The following is a 26121-nucleotide window of genomic DNA, read 5'->3' as shown; positions in this document are numbered from 1 at the left end:
AAGGTGGTATGTAGCCTTGTAGTCTTTCGTAACTTTATCAAACCTTTTACGATAGGTTTATTTTCGACACACAATTCCCCATCTTTTTCTCCTCTACGTCCTTCGAACCTCCTGTATCCATTTTCTTTCTGCATGATTCAAGTTATGCCTGACCAACATTAATAGGATTTGCACGAGCAGTATACAGGATTTTGAAGACTTGAATATCATAAGTCTGAATATCCTGCTTCGAATCCTCCACACTATCAAGTTTTCGAAACTTTGCACAACATCCGCATGCATATTGACTAATACGCAGATAATGCTTTTGCTATTTTCTTTGAACTTACTTTTCCTTTATAATAAGGAAGTGAAAATTATAAATCAGCCTGAGATATGCTTATAACAAAAACAAAATTAGGGTTACAGTATGTCTACCTTATGCTTATTGGAGAAATAGATTGTAATAGAAATAGAAGATCAAGATGAATTAGTCCAGCTTTTAGCTTTATAAAGGTATATTTACACAAGGCAAAATTATATTGATGTTAATTAAAGAGGACATTCGATAATGTATAGCGGTGCTGGTCTGAGCATGTTGATACAACATGTATCACTCAACTAAATGATGCTAATACTCACGTAATCTGATGTCAAATTAAACGGTTCAAAATGGCGGCATAATGTAAACAAACAACAAAGCAAAAAGGACATACACATACTCAAATTCTCTATGATCGTCGTACTTGAGTAAGCCTTGTAAAATTCCAACATACGAACCTTTGCAGGATGGTATACGCCAACCCTGCCCTGACAGATTCTATCAACGCCCACCCTCACTACAAGCTCTTTAAGATTCGTTTTCATTTCTTGCAAAAGTGGTATTAACATGCTTGCAATTTTCTCTATCGTCTTTAATATATTTTCTCTTGACCTTTGCAGTGCCTACTTAATCTTTTAAATCTGTTTCGACAATCTAACCTGGAAACAAATAAAGGTTAACTTAGCCGGTACTTTAGGAACTCGACAAATATAGGCTCCAGCGACAGAGAGACCGTGGAAAAAAGTGTGCATTTTGCACACCCTGGCCCTGCAGCTCTAACTTGTGGCTCACGTCGACACATTGTGAAATGTCCTGTAAAAAATGACAGCCGAGTTAAACCAAGTTCTTTAATTTCTATAAACTTGGCTCTGACCGACAGCCTATAAATAGACTAATCTAACGTCAACAAAGAAAGCAAACAGAAATTATTCTTGCTTTTTTCTGAATCAGGAAGCGGAAACAGTGCAGTTACATTTCTCAGAAATTTTTGTTTATTCTACTAAATAACATCTTGCTGCAGTACAACTGTTCCTGATTCTCTTCTTTGAGTTTTAATTCGATCATTGGCAGGAGTGATTTCGCATTATATTTCGAATGAATTCCTCTTCTCATTAAGAAAAAGAAGTGACTCGGGAAAATACATCCTCGCCAAAGATTTATTGTCTGGTTTGTGTATCCCCTTTGAAATAATTGTACACAAAAACGTCTTCCTTAAGATTTTTTAGGTTTTTTTCTATAAGGAAGAAACATTTTTAAGGCTACAAACCCTGGGGACGAGGTTGGTTAAATTGATAGTGTACTGGAGTACACCAGCTTTTGTCGGATAGGGTACGCCTTTCGTTTACACAGAATGTATTTTTATTAAGCGTTTTGCATGCCTCGTATAACTAACAGAGACCTCCACGTCCGTAACAACCAGAACAATGTTTCTACAAGTTTTTCATTGTTACGTGAATCACACACGAGTGTGGTATTTCTTAACCAGTAACCAAACCTTTTAGCTTTAGTAAGGGTGTCCAGATTTAGCCAGTCAAATATTTTGTTTTTTATATTTTAAAGAAAAAAATAAAAATAATATAAAAATAGCCAATAAATGAAACAGAAGAACAAGACGGAACAATAAATCAATTAATATAATTTTCGTTTGCTATACAACAAATTCCGTGAATATTCCAATATCATAGAAAAAAAGCGAGTTTATATCTGTGTGTTTACAACAGCACGGACAAAATGGTATAAAAATTCATATCATAAAAACTAAGCACGTCACAGAACTATAAACGTGGTCAATATATAAACTAAGCCTTAAAGGCCCACTTACACTTACAAAAACCCAATTAAATTAAGTGCAAATAGACCTTTAAAAAAAAACATAGAAATACAATGAATAATTACAGAACTAAACTAACTGGACCCCAAAGAACAACGCAGATGTGTCTTCGCTCGCAGAGAGAAAAGATTCACTGGATTTCTCATTTCTTTATTCTCCAGTTATTCCTCTCTTCGATAGGTATAAAAATGTATTGCTTGTATTTTGCCCCATAGCTGCTTACCTACTTAAAAGAAAACACCCAACTTGTCTATTTCTAGTTTACCTGGGGCGAATTGTTTATTTTTAAAGTATTTAATTTATTTATACTAAATATTCGCCCTAGGTAAATTGTTTGAAATTTTTACCAATTTTGGGGGCTAGTGTTTAGAACAATTTTGAATTTTTTATAACAAAAAGTGTAGTGCAAATTCTTTGAGACCTTTTGATTTAAAATTTAAAGTTTTTTAACGAATACAAAGGTAAAAGTAGGGTGTTTAAAAGAAACAACGCCGCGGAGAGCACATTTAACATGATTGGTATTCGATCGAAGTAGTTAGTACGTGCGTCGGACACTTCTTCAACATTAAAATATACGTATCAATACAGAATGGATTTTATCCAAATTTAAATATTGTAGTAAAAAAAAGAATTTAAAATTCTGCTAACCTACGGAATCGAAAGAACACAATTTTTTTACAAGCTAACTCAACTACATGGGTAATGCGGTACCATATTCATCGAACTCATCAAACTCGTCGTCATCATCTTCATTGTCCAACTGAAAGAAAAAAGCGAATTTGTTAAAAATAAGAGGGAATCACAACTTTTATCGCATCTTATAAAATCCGGTGGAAGCTATACACGGTGGACAATGGATTTTCTCTTTTTATTCCACGAAAACAGAACGTAGAACGCAGGTAAAGACCAGATAACCCAAAACTACGATTTATGAAACGTCTTACCTTCCTTATTAGACAAAATGTCGGACGTAAGTGACAAAAGTTTTGACCTATCACGAATTTTATTAAGGTGGTAGCGAACACTTCAGCTTTCAGCAATCGAAGCTGACAGAAATTTCTTTAAGCTTACCTCCTACATTAAAATAATTTGTTTCACACAGAAAAGAGCTTGGAAAGTTGTCTTAGAAATTGGTATACTTTTTTGAAACATCTTATTTCTTCACATTTTAAACTTCACGACTATGTTATTTAGACATAATTACAAAATCTCGAAAACCACTGAAAATTTGTCAAAAAACAATTTTCATGAGAAATCAACTTGTTTTCAAATGGGAGGTAAACTTTAATTTTCGACAATAGATATTTTCCAGTAGCTACATTACGTCAGGCTGTACTTCCACACAACCTTAAACCGGATGGAGAAAATATCCCAAGAAAGTGGTACAACACGTAGTCAGAGCAGTGAAACAGTAGCTTAGTAACCGCGACAAAATTAAAACATGTCACATTTCACTTACATCTTCCAGCTCTTCTTCAGAGAAGTATCTCTCGATAAACCTCCGCAGGAAAACCATTCCAATGATAAAGAAGGGAAAAGCTGGCGCAATAGGGAGCAGTTTGATTGCGATCAGACAGAACAAGCAGGTGACTTGGATTAACGTGTACACAACCAGACTTCGAAATTTCACCTAAAAACAATTATGACTATTTCATACACTGCACGTGAATGTGACAGGATACAAAGTTTCTTATGATTCTTAACAAAGCATTTTTTATCGTTCACTATATTCATGAGGGTACCGTTGTAGTTTTAAAGCAGAATAAAAGCATTTTCCGCGCAATATTGCTCTCATTATGAAAAAACCTACTTACAGAAAATACTTAAAAAAATAAGAGACAGTTTACACAAGACTAGGTTTTCACGGTATAATTCTTAGGACTGTTTAGATGAGTTTCACCTCAGTCAAATCTACCGGTGCAATATTATCGTGCAAACAAACACTCTGGAGTGAAATACGGATCTAAACCAATGCGCATGCTCAAAAGTTACAAACACAACAGATCCAGCCCTTTACAGGCCACCTCCGAAATTTAATAAGGTAAAACATTTAAACATTCTTCACTTTACTTTTTTGCTTCGTTCTTTACCCAAGCTCTACTTACACAGCGAACATATTTTCTGTTAGGATGATATTTCATTGGTACAAATATAAGTTTGATTTGCTCGATGAACTGTATGCCAGCCATAGACGAGATACCAAGGTATAGAAATACACCGAGACAAACAGCCACAGGTATGTTCTCAATAACTGGAACAGCTATAGCACAGCAGCCTGGAAAAACAAAAAACATTTTTCAGTGATACCGAAAGCGGCGGTAGTTATTTGCAAATGTTAAAAATACCTAAAACGAATCAATTTGAAGTCTGAAACACTAATGATTTTAGGTACACTTTTATAAAAAAAAATATGAGGAGATTTGAGGGCTTTTAATGAGAAGTTCATATTTTTTCAAAGAATACTTAGGAAATTTTAAAGGTGAAGAAAAATATCTCTGTACCCATAATGCGTTTCTATGCGTTTTAAAAATAAAAACGTGACAAATCATATAGATTTGCACCAGGAAAATGGAGGAAATTTGTTGAGAAAAACTTACCTGTGAAGATTTGAGGAGTTTAGAGGGTGCTTTTAAATTGGGGAGAAATGAGAAGTTCTAAGCAGGTGTGGCAACCCTGGTCCTATACATTATATATTAAGATGTTTTCAATTATTTTCAAATCTACGTCTGATCGAAACATTGTTACTTTCTCCAATACATGGTCCTAAAGAAGACTGGTGTTAGTAGTTTATTTATGAGAGTGTGACCACAATCCCTCTTATTAACATCCTTATTCCTAGCATTTCTGACATTTTTGGTCGTAATTTCACTCTTATTGAAATGTAAATTTATCACAAAGGGTAGCCGCAATTTTCAGAGATTCTCGGAGAATTTAAGTTTGGGGAGAAAATTTTCGGAGAAGATATTATCTTAGATGTTGACTTCATTTAAGGAGAAAATAATTTTTTTTAAAAAATGTAATCATACTAAACAAAAAATCCCAAAAGTAAAATTAGTATGTTGCATTTAAAAAGTTTAGATTTGAGAAGCAATCTATATTTTGAGTTGAAATTTTAAGTTATTTAGGGGATTTTAGGTGTGGTCACCCTGATATTGATAGAACAAAGTTAGTGCAAGTTTTTTGAGAGCAGGTTTAAATGTAACCCTTGCCAATACTTTGCAAAATGAAAATAGTTCTGATTAAATATTCTAACCTAAAATTCATGAAATTCTCCTAAAACATAAAAATAAAATCTAGCAATTTGACAATATTGTGGAAATTCCTAAAAGAGTGGACACCGTGCACGAATAATCGTAACAGAGAGCTAAATCAACTGATCTCCTTCGTTGATAAATAAAGAAAACAAACCTATCAATATGTGTATGCACAAGTTTGTCAGTCTTTGTTCTTTAATATGCAGTAAATACGGCTTCTCTCCAGGAGCATGGGACCGACTCATAATTGCAAGTGCATTCTGATGTTGAACTGATCTCACCGTTGCAGCGCACATCCATGGAAAACCGAGCATAGAACATATACCTGTTAAAGCACCCATCACAAATAAATCTAAATTGTATCCTCCGCCTTTCTTTAGCTTGTTCTTTCGTTTATTTAATAACACTCCAGTCAGTTCGGTTTCCATGAACAACAAAATACTAACACATATAGCTGGTAAAATGCTTAAAAATACCCAGTAGAACTTCATCGTATAAAAAGGATTCACCAGAAATGTTGTTCGATTCGCAGATGTCGGTCCGAATCGATGCGAAAGATGGATTTTCGGTATGCCTTGTATATCATGAGCAAAGTTTAGACACACCATTAGCGTCATTGCTATAGGAACTCCAAAGTCACTCAGCACTCGACGTGCTCTACTCGATAAAAAATGACTAAACCGAAGTTTTCGTAAATAGTACGCGATAAAAAACGTTCCGAACACGAGAAGTATCGATAAAAGAGTTATATTTGCATCGTTTAAACACGGAGGAGAATTAGGAAGGTAGGAGTTTCGGTTATGTAACGTATCATTGAGAGTTCCATTTGTGTCTATTCTTGTGTATTGATCATTTGATGTTGTTAGTGGATGTGATTTCAACGTCTAGAATATACACATAAATTATTGACACATAACAATATGTTAAGAAATTCAAACTACGATGGAATAATAAATATTAAATATCTATATTATTTCTATATTAAAAAAACTGCATTGTGTCTGTTTATGCCGGCCCACTGCAGAGTAATTTTATTATTTTATGCTGACAGGCCGTGAAAAAATGCAGGGAATATGTACGAGGGACAAAAATCTAAGGATCGGCGAACCGCTAGATTTTAATACGAGCTAACGCTAGTTCTTTTATAGAAACACAGTATTTTGTCTCTGCGCAAAATGGTCGCGTCGTAGCTTTATTTCGGGTCCCCCGCAAGGAAAATAACTTGCTGAGAAGCAAACTCTGTGGATTTTTTATGGGTTAACGATCAGTCCCTATATTAATAATTCCCGGATTTTTGTCTGCCTGTGCGCGAAACGGAAACTCGAAATGCGATATATAAAAGGCGGGCGGACCCGTGAATTTATCCGTCTGTCTGTTATTCAAAATAGTATGCGAGTAGCGACAGGCATATTCCCGTAGATTTTTTCACCAGCTAACGACTCGCACTTACTTATAATGTAATTGACTTTCAAATTTCCACCCATAATCTTCCAATATTTTTAGTGAGTAATAGAATAAGATGAGAAGATTATCAAATATAAATTACATGGAAAACTTTTAATAGAAGTGTAAAATAATCCAGCACGTACAAAACATAAATTATTCTATGGCCACGCCAAAAAAAAAAATTTTGGTGGGAATTTAATTTGCCGATTGAAAAAAGAGAAATAACAACAAGCATACATAACGATACTGATTGAGCGCTATAAGCAACACTATAAAATGAACGTCTGCTTAAAATGAGATTCAAACTATAAACAAATGAACTTTTTTTGACGTAGAAGAAGGTTGATTTTGATGTTTTTCTTAAAACGATTAAGAAATTTGGAGGTAAAGCCAGAGTCGATTTTGAATACCTGCTATTCTTAAGGTACGCAATGCAAAAAGAGAATTTGCTAATTTAATCAAAGTACAGGGGCCAGATAATACTTTTCACGTACACCTGAGCCATGAGAAGTTTCATCTCTTGTTAATTACAATATCTAATTAGTCAAAAAAAATTAAAAATTAATGAGGTGGAAACATTGTGATGGTCTACAAATTTATTTTTAATTTCTGTAAGCACAAAGATTTTATACATAAGGCAACAAACAAAATCCATTTAACGAGGATACAATTTATATTTATAAGTGACAAGTTAAAAAAAAGTGAAATTTTGTGGACGAATTGAACGAAAAGTTAAGTTTTCTAGCCCAGTCAAGAGATCTCTGATACCAGTGACATAATTTCAGCATTTTTAAGCACAACACATCGCTACATGGGTTCTCCAAAAAAAAAGAAGCATTGGCTGATTATATCTCAAAGTTTTTAAGAAATACGAAACTTTGTGATTAGCGCTGTTGACAGAAAACATGTTAGAATCCGATACGCTCTAATTACAAAGACCTTGACAGTATTATTTTAATGCAATTCGCCATGCGCGTTGTTTTACTTTGGTGACTTGGATCAGTAAACCTTTAGTGTTCATAAAAGAACACAAACGAGCGATAGTGAGCACACACGTAGGTGACTATTGTTTTAACAATAGCCGCTAATAAATTCGCTTCGAATGTTATTTTTTGATTTCTGCTTGTCAAAAGCAGCAAAAAGAGCGCGTAAACTTTTAAACGACAAAAATATGTTAACATGAACATGACAGATTTGTGTGTTCGACCGCCATCTTGAATGGAAAAAGGATAGTTTTGATGGCTCTCACAAAAAGTTGTTTATATCACGTGGCCTTGCAGCATTTTAATTGGATAGCGCTTTGAAAACGCGCGTAAAAGTCGAAGTAGAGTTGACTTTTGAAAACGCGATAAGCGGACCGCTTTTAGCGGGTTTGGAACTGAAAGAACAATAGCCGCCACGCACTGCGCGTTCTTGAACGCATAGTGGAAATTTAGTGCTCTTTAGTGCTAGGTGAGAACCAAGCTTTCGTAACGTCTGAAGTATGAGCTTACCTTTAGTATAAAGGATAATGCTTCGTATATAAAGAGTAACGAGATAAGTATGGAAAAGACTTCTTCGGTGAACCTTGTAAAATATTCCACCAAAAAACATCCTTCGGCTGCCACAACAGTCCATAATATCAACATCACAATCATACCGGTCCAAAACCTCCACACGAGGAAATCGATGTTGAAGTAGACGCATAACTAAAAAGAGGAACAAAAGCAAAGGTATTATTATTTGGCAAAAGTGATAATACTCAGACACTGTATTACATCACACAAATGTGTTTTGGAATGTTTGGAGAGGCGAAAGTATTTTCGATTTGAAACAAGAGACAGTAATAATGTGGTACATACAGTGAGTGTTTTACAACTGTCAAAAAACTCCGGAAAGTAAATACCTCCAAACAAGATTTAAATAACAATGATTTCTTCAGCTACATTTCACACTTTTTGTCTCGCTGTAAATTCTTAGCCGTCTTATTTGTTATATAACCGATACTTTATTTTTTCTTAAAACTCAATCTTTATGTAAAAGAATTACGGTCCCTTGCGGGTTCGAGATGGAGAAAAATTAACAATGGCTCTTCTTTTTACGAAATTGTTAGTTGTTGTTTAGGTGTGTTTCTTGTTGTGTGCTAAAAACAGGCTCAAACATTGACAGAAATATTACATGGATGGCGATTTCATTTTAAAAGAGAGACACCTACGTCATATATTGCCAATTCAAACACCAAAATTGGTCCAGTTGTTCCGACAATAATAAGTGGCTGACCGGACGTCAAACTAAATATCACTCCACATAAAGAAGTAGCAAGTAAAGTCTCTGTCACGCCCAGCGCTTCCTTCGTTGATTTGCTCAACAACGCGCCAAATGTTATAGTAGGTGCCAAAGTAGCAAAAAAGACGAAAATAATTGTGACAAAACAACGCCAGTTGAATCCGTTTCGAAAATCGGATGCGTAAAATTTGCATTTCTTCTTTATATCGCGTAGCAATCCACCGAACGGTTTTCCAGTTCGTAGAAACGCCTGTTCGTCTGTAGGGACATCGATGTGGGCTAAAAATAAGGGTGTTTTTATACAACATTGCATAAAACAAAATTTTATAACAACTGTTACCAATATTCTTGGCCAATGCACAACGCCGGACAAAATATACTAAAAGAGTGTAGAAGTTCAAAGATCGCGACCATAAACAGTTAAGAACGCCGTTTCTATCTAAGCAACACACACACTAAACTTGTGAATGTTCACAGCGGACTTGGGGCTAATCTCCATGGTTACACGTAGCTGCTAAAGCCGATTCATTGTAAAGATAACCTTTGCGTAAGATTTTTTTTCAAAACATTTTCTTAATTATAGCAGGGAAAATTTAACTTCAGTCTCTAACATTAAGCTCTCTATTCTCCTCAGAAACTGAATAAAACTACAAATAACAAATTTTACCTTTTTCTTTTAACAATTTGATTCTCTCTTTTCTCTTCTCACTAATTTCCGCTTGAAGCAATGGTAGAAGTAGATGTCTGTCCCAATCCCCAGGTGCTAGCACGATGCTGTCGTCAAGAAAAGAATTTATTGCAGCTAGTATGTCATCTCGATTTTTTGCTGCATACGCCAAATCGTGAAATACCTATACAATAAAATCGTAACGTTTAATAATAAAAAAACATGTTTTGAAAAACCCTTTACTTTTCGGCTTTGTAAAAAGTGTAAACATGTAAACAAAATCTTTTTGCAGGTTTCATTGAACACTGAATAAGTATATTACATTAAACGTTTCAAACAACACAGACACCTGTTTTCATTTTCATGTGACGTTGTATGCCTATCCACGAGATTTCATATAAACAAGCGAGTTTGTTCTAGGCTATGTTTCACAGTTAAAAAAGCATTTTAGAAGACTCTCAAAAACAACACGACAATTTACGACGTTTCAGGTGTCACACATCTGAAGTGACACCCTGAACGTCCTTCTTTTGTTTCTGATAAATTTTATACTTGGAATCATTAGACCTCATTTTGAATGATTTTCTGAGTTTCAAAACGAAAAAAAAAAACAAAGAAAAGATATCAGATATAAATAAAAAAGAATTTAAAAAAACTAAAATCAGGAAGTCAAAACGTTTTACTTCATATAACAGGAAAATAAATAAATTACCTTGTCTGACATCAGAGTTGCAATGGAGCGTCCAATCTCGTAATAATCGTGATTTGACGGTGGACCCATAATGATAAACAAGAATCTTATTGGGATAACCACTTCAGTCAGGTTACCAAGATAGCACCCTTTAGCCAGCCTTACAAAAGCCATTGCTGGTCGTTCTAATTCAGTGAGTGTAGCAACTAAAACGGAAGTAGCTTCAGCTCCTTCTGGAATCTTCTCATGTACATTTGATTTTACTTTATCTTCGGCTCCTTTCGGTTCTTCAGTAATAGGCGCAAACTTGACAGTCCTCTATAAAGCAAAGAAACAGCAGGATATAACACGTGCATATTTTAAAACCTTTTAGAAAATAAATGATTTGCAGAAGAAATTTTTACAGATTAAGTTCCACAAGATTTTAAAAACTGGTCATCCGCAAAAATGTCTATCTTTTGCATATGCAGAAACTTCTATATTGACATCATTTGAAATTAATTTTTATTCCCAGCAAGTTTTTATTGACAACCAACTTCAGTGTAAGTATTGAATGCAACTAACAAATTGACTTTAGAAATACATTACAAAAGGTGCTTCAAAGAGTTCCCTAAGATAATTAGTAATACATCTCCCCTCCCTACTTGTAAACTAAATAATTATTTGCTGCGTAAGTATTATGTAAGAATTCAACATCAAACGAAATTGAAAATAAATTTGAACAATTCTTAGCACAAAATCTTAGTAACCGTTCAGCAACATTTGTATTAACATAATTTGTTTTAGGAACTGAAGTTTCAGGAACAAAAGTAAGGTTGCTTATAAAAAAATATGTGTAGTCTGGAAAATAAAGCATTTATAGACTACTCAGTATTTTTCTTATTGTTATTAAAATCATTTACCCAGGATAGCCTCTTCAGCTCCTATTAGTACTACTATCAAGAAGGCTCCTACTACAGGGGGTTCTACTGCATTTAAAGCTCCACTTAAGCTACGAAAGCTGTGCAAACACAACCACCTAAGATCTTCCATCCTACTCCCATGCTGAAGGGTAGATTCACCCTTTTACATGCTCGGCCGAGGTTTAAACCTAAGTCCTTTTGCACTGGAAGAGAATATGTTTTCCTGTGTATATATATATATATATATGTATATTTTTAGCAGTAAGCTTGAATACTTAAATAGATGTAATTTGAACAACACTTACCAAATGACCTGTCACACTGTCATCATCATCATAATCGCTATCGTGTTTGGCACTATTGACCAAGTTAATATCCACTGTGTGTTCTTCAGGTTTTAGCGAAAAGTTATTCAATTCCACGCCGTTCACAGCTTCAACAACAACATCACCATCCACACTTTCAAGACCGCTATCCTTCTCACTGATTGAACTTTCACGTGACAGCTCGATAATGGAATTTCTTCTTTTAGGACCACCTGCCAGCTTGTTTTGATGATGATGACAATGTTTTGACAGAAGTACACCTATGATGCGATCACGGCTTGTCTTACTGATTTGATCGGTGATGATCATGTTATCAACAACCGATTCAAAGATGGTCGGCAAATCATAGTTGCTTAAACCCAACAAAACAGTTCCTGAAGTGAAACCAAATTTGGAAGTTTAAAATCTTAAAAAAGGGAATACACGTACACACAGAAGTTTAATGATAGTTTAATTTACATGAATAACCTGTTTCAATTCCTCGACGAAGTTCAAGTAAGCCTTGAAAGGATAGAGAAGCAACATGTGGTTTTCCCCATCTCTCATTCTTCTCGACATCTTCTTCAAACTTAATCCAACGAGCACGCTCCTGCCATTGCAACTCATTCTCCTCGTTTGTTACCAACTCTTCCAGTTCAACAAATCCCTAAAATTAAACAAAATGCCAGTTCTCATAAATTTTCACACATGCAGGAAACGTGCAGAGCAGACTGGACAGTTCTGCCACAGTAAAAAGGTTTGAAAAAACATAGGTGCGCTGTTAGTGGAATTTATTTGAAATTATAAAAAGACATATTATAAGTTGTATTTTAAAAAATATATTTATCTTAAACTCAGTAACCATATTTAAATGGAAATATAAAAATATTAATTCATTAAATATTAATCCATAAAGCAATATGTTAAAAATAATATTTCAAAGCTTTTTCACCATTAAACAGGATACTTTCTTTGTCTTTCACTTTAAATCTTTGAACAGCTACTGACAATACATTTAATTAATATTTGGACCTTACTGTGCATGCTTGCCAGTTACTGTAATTGTTAACAATCATTTTACTAACCAACAAAGATAAAATAAAATATGGCATCAACATGTGCATAAGAAGTGGCATTAAGGATATTTTATCAACTACTCTTATCATTATTGAAATTCTATGAAGCATATTCAACCTTCTGTGAACCCCTGCTTTCCCACCCCTAAAATCTTATAGCAACGAAATGGTTAAAAGTTTATAAATCCACTCTGCTTTTCTCTAACTTCTTATCTTATTGAAAATTTTTCAACCATCAAACAAAACTTTGACATCTATTTTTTATTTATACTCATTGTGTGTTTTATTTGGCACTTTATAGTTTGAAATACAACCACCCTCTTCCCTTAATTTCAAAAGCACCTGAGACCTATGTCAGCAATAATCCCCATAGATTAAGCAGCAACTAGTCTATGATAACCTTAGTTCCAGTAATGATCATCATAGTCAGTTTTAACAGCATAGGTTAACCATTCTTAAAACTACATTGCACTATGTTTTTGCTAAAATCATTAGGAGTTAGTATGTGTTAGTGATTATTTTAAAGTATGCTGTAAACTAACAATCTAAAAATTTTAACTATGCTTACTACTATTTTCTACTTTAACTTTATTACCAATTGAGTTTGTTTATACTTCTTTGTTATGTCATGGTGTGGATAGGTGCATGCCATGGTGCTACCTATGCTATAAATCATCAACCTACCGACTGATTTTCCGTCATATTATTATTAGTACCAAGGTGTAACTAAATAAAAATTTGCAGTCTCTACAATCATACATTTGTTTGACTAAATTCAATTCACTTGAAATACAACTTAAGTAACCTTCATCATTATTACCATTATTTCCAGGAGTAGAAATAACATGAAAATGCAGAGAAATATAAATATTAGAGGATTAGGTGTTATATTTTAATAGACCTTTGAGAACTTCGGAATCACATAGTATATCTGCTTATTAAGTTAGGCCGGAATTTTTATCAAATCTTTCAGTAATATGATATTTTGTAATTATTGGGACAAAGCAACTTTTTTTTGGATTAACTTGCATAATAATATAGGAAAAGTTAGAACTTTCTCCAGGCATCACTATGTTAATTAAAAACTGCATAGCAATGTTTTTTGCATTGCTGTTTTGCTTCATGTACATAACAGCTTTCCTTCACAAAAACATCAAGTCCTAAATTTAACAATTTAATTTGTGTCAGACGTGTGTAAAAACCACCACTGATATCATCCAATCAAGCTAACAGAAGAAACTTTAATATTTCCAGGGCGTAAGAATATTGCAATTAAATGAATTCCTATAGATAGAATGCATTTTGATCTAACAGTTGCTTCTCAATGCATGTTGTAATGTATTGATATACAAACACAAATGTAGTACTAGTTACCTCTCTTGGTGCTAGTTCAATTTGATTTTCTTCCATAGTTATACGCATGTGTGGCCTTTGAATAGATACACTACACAGTGAATCCACATCACTCAAGTGTGTTGTCATTCCAGATCTATGATGACGTTTTCGCTGAACAAGATGTTTTGAGCTACCTTGGAAGTTCCCAAAACGATGACCTGGTGAAAAAAAATTAATTTATTCCATGTGAGTAACAGAAATTCTGTTTTCGTGTTGACAAACGTTACCCTTTCACTCAGATTGTCATTTATGGTAAATTAACGCATTCTGTTCAGCACTTACTTGTCATATCATCAATATCTTTTTGCCCAAACTCCTCTCCTAATTCGGACACAACTTCACGCAGTGCTTTTCGTTCTTCTTCAAGTGTCTGCATTCCAGATCTTATACGTAACTCTAATGTGTCATGTTTGGTGACATGCTTATTTTGCAAGTGACGTGCGTGATGATGATGACGATGATGGCCATGTTTATGTTTTTTTCGATGTTGAACTTTTGGTGGCACTTCCAAATTATCTTGAAGAGACATTTTACGGAATGTTTCTTCATGGCTCTTTGCATAATCTTTTTCCCTAAAAGTGAGGGCAGTAAATAAGGTAAAACGTTTGAACTTCAATAATAAAACATAATATAATATGAAAATAGACACAAATTAAAGACACACTAAAAAGACCAATGCAATAAAACTTAAATACGAAACAAAAGAGGATTTGTATGCTTTGTAACCTTATTGCCTTTATAAGAACAGAGGGTGATTTTCATCATATTTATAGTTGCAGAGGGGGTTAATAAATTAATGCCGGTGGGTTTTTATTATAAGGTCCAAAAGCAACAGCTTCAGTATTTTTTCTATTATTGTGTTCTTAATCCATTTTTAACCACATTGATTCTGACTTCCCTACCAAAACAATGAGATGATTTTTTGTGTAACAATTATTTTTTTTTTAATATGGTTTTAAAAACTTTTACTGAACATTACACACAATTTCCATTCACATTCCAATTCTACTTAGAATTCTTTTTCAACTAGGATAATAAGAAGGGTTCTAATAACAGGGATAAGGTGGATCTTCCAAGTTTCTAATACTTAATTTTATAAATATATTTTAAAAATCTAGTGTTCCCCTACTAAGTTGGCAAAAGTGTAATACATAAATCAATACATTAAATTCAGAAATAATTGTGATAAAGTACCTAATAAATAAGACCTATAAAAAAGTTTCTTCCAATAAAGAAATCTAAATATCTATTCCAGAAAACAACAAAGATATTTTAACATAAAAAGGATAATTTTTGAAAAAGTTATTAATTATTTACCAAGATATTTTAAAAAGTTTTTGAAAAGTATTGTTGTCCTGAAAAAAGAAAGCAAACTGACATCTTAGTGTGCATATACGCCTATGGGAAATTCAAGATGTCCAATCCAAGTTATACCCTGTCTGTATTTTGAGGATTTGAAATATTCAACATTACAATTACAAAAACTTGGGTAATAAAATAATTAAGGCATACTGCCATATATTTTAAAAAAAGGAATATTTCAATGTCTCAATATTTTTGGATTTTATTTAGGAATTCCTAAGGGAAACATAATTCACGGGTGCACATTGCAGTTGCTTCTAAATAACAAAAGAAAAACAAATGGTGCTTAAGTTATGGAGTTATTTAAATATTGCATTGGTAGCTTTCGCACTGCTATGCTACTATCTTTAATGACCTCACTGCTATGCTACTATCTTTAATGACCTCATCTGCCATTCTTTTTAGATGTTTAACATATGATATGATATGATGTGAGATGTATTTTTTGGCCTTAGGTTTTATAATCTTTTTAAATTGCCAGTAGGTTCATATTATTGTGAAAATAGCTAAAGTAAAAAATCATCGGTCTGTTTTGTTTATCAGTCATTTAAAATTTAATAAAGGTCAGCAATGACCAGTCAATGTACAAAAATATATATTTTTTAAATTTGTTTAAATTATTCGGGAGAGCTTAAAATACAATAAAATGTATAGGATCATGTACTTTTAAAGGGTAAAGAGAATTAAGATCAGGCAAAGAGTCAGTTGGGTTTAAATGTTTTTTGATAACCTGCCTGTTTTGCAATGAGTGAGTTAATAATATTTCAAACAAGTTATTAGTCCACGGCAAAATTCCATAAAAATTCACCTATCATATATATTTTCAACATAAATTTATTTCGGATTCTTGTTTACCTGTTGGTATGAAGTAATTGAAATAAAGCACACGGAATACGGGTATTATTATATAAACAGATCTGTTACATAAAAAGACATACCCAGCTTCTGTTGTTTCACTGACTGATGGCAAAAAACCAACTGGCATTAAGGTACTAATGGTATGTGCTTTTGGTCGACGACCTATGTCCACTTTATCTTTTGCATGTAAAACATCGTTTGATACAGTATCCTCTGGTTGCTTTTCAGACCTGCCAAGCTTACTTTCCTTATGTGATGACCTCTTGTGATGTTTATGATGGTGTTTATGCTTCTTGTGAATGATTTGTTGAGCCATAGATGGGATATCCTTTGAAGATTTGCGATGTCCTAAAAAACACCATATACAAAACTGAGAAACAGTATTTTATTTCACGGCATTGTGTTAAATCTACAACTTTTGATAGGATTCACAGTTAAAGAATGGGTGTAAATTCTATGACTATAAGTTACCTGTGCCAACTACTACTGTCCCAAAGGTCATCACAATTTTTTCAGGGTATGACAACCTCTCTAAGTAATTCTTTAATGACAGTAAAATCTCAATAACTAGACCTCCCCCAAAGACCATTAGAACATATTTTCAAGGACAGTGTACATTTTGCTTGTGTTTGGCTGCGAGAATAAATGAAAACTTTCTATTTCCTTGAAAAAGTTGATGTTTTTGAATGCCCTGAAATATTATTGATAACTATTTATTATTTTCTTGGTTCCTTGCAGGTTTAAGGTATCAAGAGTATACTGTATTTCTTTTTTAAAAAAAGTCTGTTGTAGCTTTTTTGATGCTTTGTCATGTCTGTAAACACTTTCACAAATCATTAAAATGACAAAAACATGAAGAATGAATTAATGCAATAAAATATCCCTTCTTTATCCATGAAATAACTTTCTGACTTTTTGTTAAATTAAAAAGATATTGTATAAAGCAAGTTAGTAAATTTTTTTGTGTTGTGTATGTAGACTGATCTCTAAATTTTTTTCGCATTTGATTGACATTCCAATTATTTTCCAATGGCCCATTTTTGCATGGCTTTAAAACATAACCTTATATGTCGTTGTTGGTAAATATAGAAACTTTGTATACCAGGTATAACTTATAGCATTTTAAATAATGCTGGGCATAATGCTGTAAAGAAAAAATAAACATGACAATCATAGCTTATTTCAGTCTGTGCCTTTCACCTATTAACAATTTTTTTGAACTTCTAACATCATTGTTGTTTGACACATCAGTATTAAATGCGTACAGTATAAGATACAATTCTTTAAGGCAAAACAGAAGCTATTTATCAAAACACTATAAGCATGAACTAATATTTATATAAGTTATATTTTTTGTAATTTTATGGACTAGCTGCATTGAATATTAAAACAAAAAAACTTGAGTTAGCTTTCACCAATTTACTGTGAATAATAACTTTTTTTTCAGGGCAACTAAGCATATGTTTTAATTTTTATTATTACCTCCGAAAAACAAAAACAATATCTTTATGATGTGTTGTATTAGGTCATAGTGCTTGGGTTTTTTTCAAAGAACAAAATCAAGATTTGATAAAAACCTTGTGGTTGGACTAAAAATCTCTTATTACATAAGTTCTGGTTATTCTGCAAGGGATCATCCACCCACCCATAAATTTATTTGTTACTTTCATGGAGAATATTTTATCTACCACTGACAGTATTGACTGCTAAAATTTGGACAAACTATAAGCCTGCTGTCTTTGTAATTATTTTCAGACAATCTGGGTAGAGAGTTTTAGTCAAAATAACAATTAAAAGAGATTACAATTTCTGACTATAGACAAACAATGATATGAAGATAAGATCCCAACCTGGTTACTTCATAATTAAACCAAGACAAGAATTTAAAAGGTAAACAAGATCACGTCATAGCTTTTTTTTACAAACAAATCAAAGCTAAGATAATAAAAATAAATGATAATATTAATGACTCTGCCATTACATTGATTCACCTGATATCTTATTAAAAGATATCTTTCCATAACAATTCTCAATTGCAGCTTAAGAAAATAAATAAATAAAAAAAATGCTTTACATGGTTTTGACCCCATATTTCAGTATGCAAGTAATATTTTATTTTTTAAAAAATTATGGACCTTTTTGAAAAAATCAAAAAAAAAATTGGGAAATTATCCTTTTCCTATTTTTATCTTCCGTTAACAAAGAGGGGAAACACTACATAGTGCAAGCAGAAAATAAGGGATTCTCGGCAGCAAATTTGAAGCTTAATCAGCAATCTATCTTAAGTAATAATTTTCATGATCGGCAAATTTCACTTTATTTGCCAGTAAAGATATCAATCAGTTAAGCAAAGCATAGCATAACTGCCTTTAACAAGATTTTATGCCATATCAGTTAGTATCTTTCTGATAAGGTTCACCTAATGTGATAATTGAATCAATATTATCAAAATAAAGATAAATTTTTTCTAGAGTTTGTCTAGAATTATCTCAGTCGCATTATCTTAATGCTATTTGTAAGCAAGTTCAGCTAAATTGTGCAAATTAAAATCTTTGTTATAAGTTCTCATAGGTATTCCTGGTAATTTTTTTAGTACTGGTTTTGTGATCATTGATTTTGTATCTCACTATTTCCTAAAAAAAGGTTGGTCTTATCAAAACAAAACCTTGAGAACATGCCTGTTGTTAAGCGTTTTGCTGAGAGAAATTAATATTTTACATTCTCTTTATACCTAATAAGCATGCTGAACAGTTTTAAACACAACTTCACACTCTCCATAAAATCCTAAATATTTAATCAGCCTTAGAAAACAAAAGCAAACAACTTACTGATAAAGTCCTTTTCATTGAAGCTGTGTTGGTTATGCGTAAGTTTATTTCGCATGTTTTCAGCAAACGGTTCTGATATGATGGGTAGTGCAAACTCCATTTCATATTTAAGAATTTTTTCGCACTGAGACTTCTTCGGGGCATCTTCATCTTCAGACTAAACAAAATAATTCATCATGCTAAGTTTCCAAGGTCATTATTTGCTTGATATTCAATTCCAGGTATATAATACAAATCATTTTATCTTAGCACAGTTAAAAGATTTTGGTAATTTGTATAAAAGAAATCTTTAAATTAAGTCACAAAATTGTAGCTTACAATTTAGGCACCTAAAAATTCAACAAATGTATAGCAATAGCTAATTTTACATGGAATTTGGAACAAATATCATTAAATTTATGGAGTTTCATACTTTAAATTTTTCTGAAATTAATGATTCAAAGACCACAAAAAGTTGATACATACGCAGCTTTCTTAAGTGAGTTTGTTGCTGTAATACTCAAAATTCAGATTTTCTATTACTTTCCATTTCATTAAAATTTGCTATTTTTTATTTGAGCTGTTTGAATTTTTGTTATTTTTACGTTGTTAATGGTACACATTTAAATTGTGATTATAATTTAAAGACTTTTACTCCCTTTTTACGAGTTTTTTGGGTCAAATTTTGGAAGAAAAAAAAACTAAATAGCATTTAAAAACCATTCAATATTTTATGAGATTTTGCTAAAAATTTAGGAAATATAGTTACTAATAATTGAGTCTTTCCTTGTTGTGATGTCAAAGAAACTTTGCAGTAATCATGCAGTAATTGTGTAATAAAATTCATCAGTCGCGTTACAAGATAAACATATCCTCAGTGTTTTGACACATAAAACATAATAACAAAAAGTCAGTCTCCATTTTTTTTAGGTTATATAGATTTTAAAAGGTGTTGCACATTAGCATTTTTTAAGCAAAATAAATCTCACTGTGCATTACATTTTCAAGGCTATCACGCAAAGCAGAATCAACTTTCCTTGGCCTGATAAGAATGCTTTAATTAGTTCTGTCAATAAGAAAAATGAATCCTAAGCAGAAAATTGCAAAAAGTTCAACGATGTCTCAAAATTACCATTGTGTTGGTAGTATAATCACTTTATGTTCCAGAAACCACTCAATATACCAAAAAACATTGCGTTTTCTTAGTGTATCTAAAAATGGCTGAGTTGGTTTGCAAACAACAACACTGTTAAAACCTGGTTGAAAGGATTAAAACAAATGTATATACCATTGCAAAGAATTTTTCTTGAACCACCCATTAAGATTAACACCAAGCAAATAAGAATAAATTTATTTATTTGCGTAATAAATTTGACAACTACATTGATATTTCCTCACGATGGAAATATCGAATAACAAGCAAATGAATCATAAAAAATAAAAGGAAGTATTAATAATAACAGTTAGTTTAAAAGGTCACATTTTATGTTAGTTATAGAAAGTATTTTTGGTATAAATCCAAAAATATATAAATGAATGGAGATGAAATGTTTCGCTTTGCACAATGTCTTTTTAAGCCCATTAACAAAATATTTAATTTTTATACCTCGCTTGGTAAAGGTGTGTGCCCTTTAAACCACAACCCATCATCCTCATCTGAAAAAATAGCAGAATGATCTGGAGATTTGGGCAAAGGAAGATCAGCCGAATTTAATTCATCATCCTGCTCCCCGTTACTATCTTCTACGTCATCAATTTGGTTGTTGACAATGTTTAAATTCTCAACTTCAGCATTTTCCCTGCTGGCATCTTCAACAGCATCATTAATATTCTCTGTGCTAGCATTTTCTACAGCATCATTAATATAATCATTTTCTGAAACATCAGTAGATGTTTCGTCTGTCTTCTTGCCAGATAGGTGTTCAATTAGTTTTATGCTACCTGGCAAGTCATTGTTCTGTAAATTACTGCTTTGTTGATCATCATCAACTTCCACCTTCAGGTCGCGATCTTTATGTAAGTCATCTAAGTCATATCTTAAAATAAAACATAAATATATAATATCCAAATAGAATTCCAGGATTTCACAGAAATTATAATCTAACAGTCCCTTTTCCCTCTTTATTAAAAAATAGTTGGTGGCCTGTGGAAAAATCCTCTGGTTTGCCCGTCCTTTTAATACCTCACTGAGTATGTGTTGCTACTTACGGTACCATTTTGCGTGACAGACAGACGTATACAGGTATTATAATATAGATAGTCTATTTTGTAAAATTCTATTTTTAAATCTTTGATCTCCAATTTTTCTAAACCCAAAAACAACAACTTGATTTGACTTAACTTGACTTACAATAGAGTACTTATAAATGTCCAGCATAAAAAGTTAGAGTATATTTACATGATTTCAAACATAGGCCCCAAAAAGTCCCCAAAATAGCAAATATTTACGCAGTTATAAAATCTAACTGTTAATCAAAATCAAACAAAACTTCAGAAAATTCCTAAAACCATATCATTTTTAACATTATATACATTATAAGTAAAATTCTATTAATTTTGAATTTCCAATTTCTTTCCTCATTGCGTATAAATTGACTGATTCTTATAGGGATGGTTTTTAAGAGCACTTTACATAAACCAAAATTAAAACAGACAGAAATTAAACAACCCTGTTAGCTAGTTATGGGGTTAAGTGCTTGAAGACAGTAAACAGCAAAAATTTATACCTTTCAAAATTTTCATCATCTGACTCCACAAGATCAATAACCACTGAGGGGACTTGATTATCAGTGTCCCCCATATCTATCTTGAACTCTAAGTAGGCAATATCACAGCGTCTGGATTAAAATTTAACCAATTAATTTGATGCAACATAAGTACTGATTGTTGGCCCAATTGCCAAGTAATTAAATCAGTATTTGGTGAGGAATTTGATAAGTACAGTGAAATTAGAGCTGGTTTAGTTGATCCATTTCTTTCAATATGTTTTTAATATAGTTAACCTTAAATAAGACAAAATGTTAACCACAGAGTGACAAAGTATAAAATAAAGCAGTACACCAGTTCTTTATCCTAAAACACAGGAATTTTTATTTGTCAATTGTCACAAAAAAACTATTGTTTCCCACACTGTGAGGGATAAAAAAACTAACGTAGATGTGTTTTTTTGATTGACAACGGTTGTTACAGAAACTGTTGTTATATATATATACCTTTATCATTACTAATGCTAATATTTTTCTGTCACAAATTATACCCCTGATCAGTTGTTAATATATAAGAAAGTTTGATCTGGAAAATTTTGCAATCTTAAACACCATGAGGCTGTATTCTACAACTCTTTGATTTATGCTAGGTCTCCTGGCTAGGTATTAGCTAGAAATTCACAATTGTAGTCATTTGTTTACAATTAAGAATTAATGCGAGAGTCTGTCAGAAAACATCTATAGTGGCTTCCAGAGGTACAAATTTTAAATTTCTAAAGTCATTATTCTGTTTTCTAAATCACTGGCTACCATTTTTTTTGTTCCTTAACATACTAGTCATCAGTATTAAAATTTTGTGGACATTTTAGGAAGACTGTCTTATCTGTGACTTAATGAAATGCTTTTAATACATAGTTTTAGACCTTTATTGGCATATAAATTTTTAATATGTGACTAAAAATGTTTATTGGCACCAGGCTTTTGTATTAAAAAAATCATGGCACCTAAAAAAAGCCTTTGGTGGTAAATGGAAATCATATTTTTAATGACAATTACAAAAATCATGTTAGTCATTTTGGAGCAACACTATATATATATTATTATTTTTTGCATTTTAACTAAGTTTATTATGCTCAATATTTATTTTCAAAGATAATTTAGTTGATAATGCAATTCATCCCTGCTTTAAGTGTAATTGTTAATTAAATAGGTCTGAAATTGATTGCATTTCTCCTATTGTCTATTGTTTTATTAAGAGATCCCCACTGCTGACACCTTTATTGCTATGTATCATTGCATGTTATTTTTAAAATATTATATAAGAGGTGAAGAATATATATAATATATGTAATGGAAAAAAGTAAAATTCTTAAAATTTTAAAGGTAAAAAACTACTCATCATCAGCAGAACTCCTTTTAAAATTGTCTATAAGCATAAGAAAATCCCTCATACTTTATAAACAAAACTATAAAGTGTAAATTCTGCCTTATTCTATGAAAACATTTTTCTTTATCTAGCTATCTAAAAATTGATCCCTGATTAATACTTGATTTGATAAAGATTAAAAATGATTTCCAAAAAGAAAAAGCAGTAAACACGAAGGTTCTAATTTTTTGTGCAGGCACAGCTATTGTAGTCATATTTATTGCGCAAATGGTTTACATATTGCATATAATCATGAAATAAACAAAATACCAGAGCCCACCAACAATAATCCTTCTTTTGCATAAAAAATGTAAAGGCAAAATTTTGACACTGTATATTTAGAACATGACAGCTCGTCAATTGCAAAAGTTGAATGAGAGTTAATTCAAAGGACTGTAATTTATTTTCCCAAAATAATAACAAAAGAAAATGATCTCTCGGCATTCTGTCTGTGTTAATTGCTTAGGGTTCCTAAATAATAACACAATATTGAGCAAAAACAATGTATTTCAATTGGAACAAGTAGATACAACATATTCTGTATGCAACTGTTTAAAAAAAATTTGGGAAAGGGTAGGAATGTAGCAGCCTCCTTAAGATGCCTCTTCAAAAGCACAACAAGTATATATACCTGATGTTATAAGCGTCAGACGCAACAAAATGTCCGGAGTTTCAGGCATAACCTTTTCCAGTTTTCATGCCATGCTGACCAACAGGCACATAAGACAGTTGAGATGCTCTGAGCATTCAGCAACATCAACATGTCCTAAGAAGTCACGCACATGCCCATTGTTAGCAGTCTTTATGCCCTGAATTTGAGGTGCATGGAGACATTTTTAGATGCCCTGAACATCAGGCACATAACCAAATGTTAAGCTGGAGGCAAGGCAAGCCTACTGTATGGTACACAAAAGTGCTAAGAGGGGTTATTTCAGTCGTTCAACCATAAAAAATCCATGCTAAAAAGTTAGATTTGATTAAATCATAAAAAATTGAACTCTTGAATGGAAGAAATGAAGGCTTATGTTGAAAAATCGCATGAAAAACTCCGTCAGCTTCGTGAACACGTGCTTCTTATGGCCTTGTAGCTAGCAGAAGTACAATTAAATATACAAAACATTTGACAACTACGAAATAACATAGCTAGCTCTGGAATAAGTATAACCGAGTAGTCTAAAAATAAATGAACCAGCATACAAAGAAAACAATGCAGTGCGTTTCAAAAAAACACGACTTCAAATTTTGATACTACCAAGAAATAAAATACCCGTGTGTCACATAAAATTGTTTGTTTACAAATCAGAATTTTAGTATGATGTGTTGTTTTGGTTTGCTTACAAGGCACGTGCAGGCGGACAGGAACAACTTCTCCATGCTGGCACATCACTCCTGCATTTGTTCCTATAAATATAATCCTTTTCAGCGCGAACTGATTTTTTTCAAGCGTAGCTAAAGCTAGTCCATGATCCAAGGTTTGGTGTATTTTGCTATATTCGGTTATGTAATACTAATTGATTCACCTTTATTTGACGATGCTTGTGCAGTCAACGGTGATAGGCGGAATCTGTGGGTGTCAATAGTTTATTATCTGCATTTTTGTTGACCTACCGTGAGAAGCATGGGAAAGTTTAAAGTTAAATTCGCATTGTTTTCAGTTTACGCGTGAGTCACCCGCGTTATTTGACGCTTAAACGCATGCGCCTTTATCTCCATTTCTGATGTTAAAATTATTATAGCCCCTACCTTATCTTAGGCCCTTGGAAAATACACTCTGTTTTTTAAAAAAGACTAATAAAAATTTTTCAAGAATCTGCATGAAACTAAATGCTCAAGTTTGCGCATTTTTAAAACGTTGTCTCTTTTTGACCCCCGTCAATAAGTGCAGTGCCGGCAAGAGACGAAAAACCCTAGGAAAGAGGTTGTGTATTTAGACAATTCCCCACCTTTGAAAAGCTCCTTAATTTTTATAAGCGCTCGACACATATCATAAATCTTAAAAAAGCTCTACAACAGGATTGTTTTAGCTTAATTTTTTGGGTTATTTCGCCATGAATAAAAAGAAAAGTTTTCTCTACGCATCTGCAAAAACAAAGCTTAGTAGCCTGGCTGTTTTGACGCTTTTGTCAATACTTAAAAAATGACAAAAACAGTTTTTGTTTCAACAATCCTGTCCTGCATTGTAATTTAATTACCAACAGCACAGTTAATTCTAGAAAAAAGCACTGGGTCATGATTTTGCTCCCACAGTTGGCGAATCGTTTTTATGGTTGTTTTCGCTGCATGGCGAATGTTTCAAAATCGTTTTGTTGTTTCGTCGGCATTGATTCTGCCATCGATAACATGTTATCGTTTTCTATGCTTTGTGCTACGTAAAAGTGCTTCCGCATGTTGGGTTTTTGGAGGTCGCAGGATCAATTTTTTTGAATTTTCAAAAAACTGCCTGAGAAAAGGAATCCAATTATATAATTAAATGGAACCTTGAAATCTATATATTTCCGTACGCTCGTGACTTTGAAAAATTATTAGCAGCTTGGCAAAATTTGCAATTGTTATTAGACTGGATAGAAGATTTAAACTCAGACCAGAGGTTTATTTGAAAGAGGGAAGAAAGGGGTGCAGCATCCCCCCTCCCCTTCCCCTCCCTTCCAGAAAAACATATCAAAATCTCATACGCCTATTTATTGGTAATTTTTTTTGTTTTTTTCCGATACATTTCATCAAGTGTAGTCTTAAAATTTTGAGCGAATTTTGGCCAATATAGACGGTCGAATTTTCAAGCTGTTTCTAAACGTTTCTGGTCATTAAGGGTTAACAATAGTGGGGCTTCCTT

General features: G+C 32.7%; 1 protein-coding gene across 2 annotated transcripts; it reads right to left on the bottom strand.

Moving 5' to 3' along the window:
• Positions 1–1907: 1907 nt before the first annotated feature.
• Positions 1908–22193, bottom strand: LOC130642037 (anion exchange protein 2-like). Of its 2 annotated transcripts, XM_057449104.1 has the most exons (17): positions 21887–22193; positions 20767–21196; positions 19182–19338; positions 16434–16701; positions 14416–14705; positions 14113–14291; positions 13423–13464; positions 12152–12329; positions 11663–12057; positions 10477–10773; positions 9765–9948; positions 9027–9376; positions 8326–8520; positions 5541–6270; positions 4238–4407; positions 3592–3762; positions 1908–2892 (listed from the first exon to the last, which is right to left on the bottom strand). In XM_057449104.1, the coding sequence occupies exons 1-17, from the start codon at positions 21958–21960 to the stop codon at positions 2824–2826; spliced, it is 4179 nt and encodes a 1392-aa protein (XP_057305087.1). In that variant the 5' UTR covers positions 21961–22193; the 3' UTR covers positions 1908–2823. The 2 variants fall into 2 exon arrangements, with proteins under 2 accessions (XP_057305087.1, XP_057305088.1); XM_057449105.1 differs by lacking the exon at positions 13423–13464.
• Positions 22194–26121: the final 3928 nt, after the last annotated feature.

The sequence above is a fragment of the Hydractinia symbiolongicarpus genome, chromosome 4 (assembly GCF_029227915.1).
Source record: "Hydractinia symbiolongicarpus strain clone_291-10 chromosome 4, HSymV2.1, whole genome shotgun sequence".
NCBI classification, from domain to species: domain Eukaryota; kingdom Metazoa; phylum Cnidaria; class Hydrozoa; order Anthoathecata; family Hydractiniidae; genus Hydractinia; species Hydractinia symbiolongicarpus.
Note: the sequence above shows the minus strand (reverse complement) of the source record. Positions and strands in the feature narration are given on the sequence as shown.

Bases quoted from the DNA above. Each gene is read 5' to 3' on its own strand.
- LOC130642037 (XM_057449104.1), bottom strand. From the start codon at position 21,960: ATGGGGGACACTGATAATCAAGTCCCCTCAGTGGTTATTGATCTTGTG. The intron at 14,706-16,433 runs GTATGTCTTTTT...CCTCACTTTTAG, and splicing joins AGTGAAACAACAGAAGCTGG to GGAAAAAGATTATGCAAAGA. The intron at 9,377-9,764 runs GTAAAATTTGTT...CCTTATTTTTAG, and splicing joins CAAATTGTTAAAAGAAAAAG to CCCACATCGATGTCCCTACA.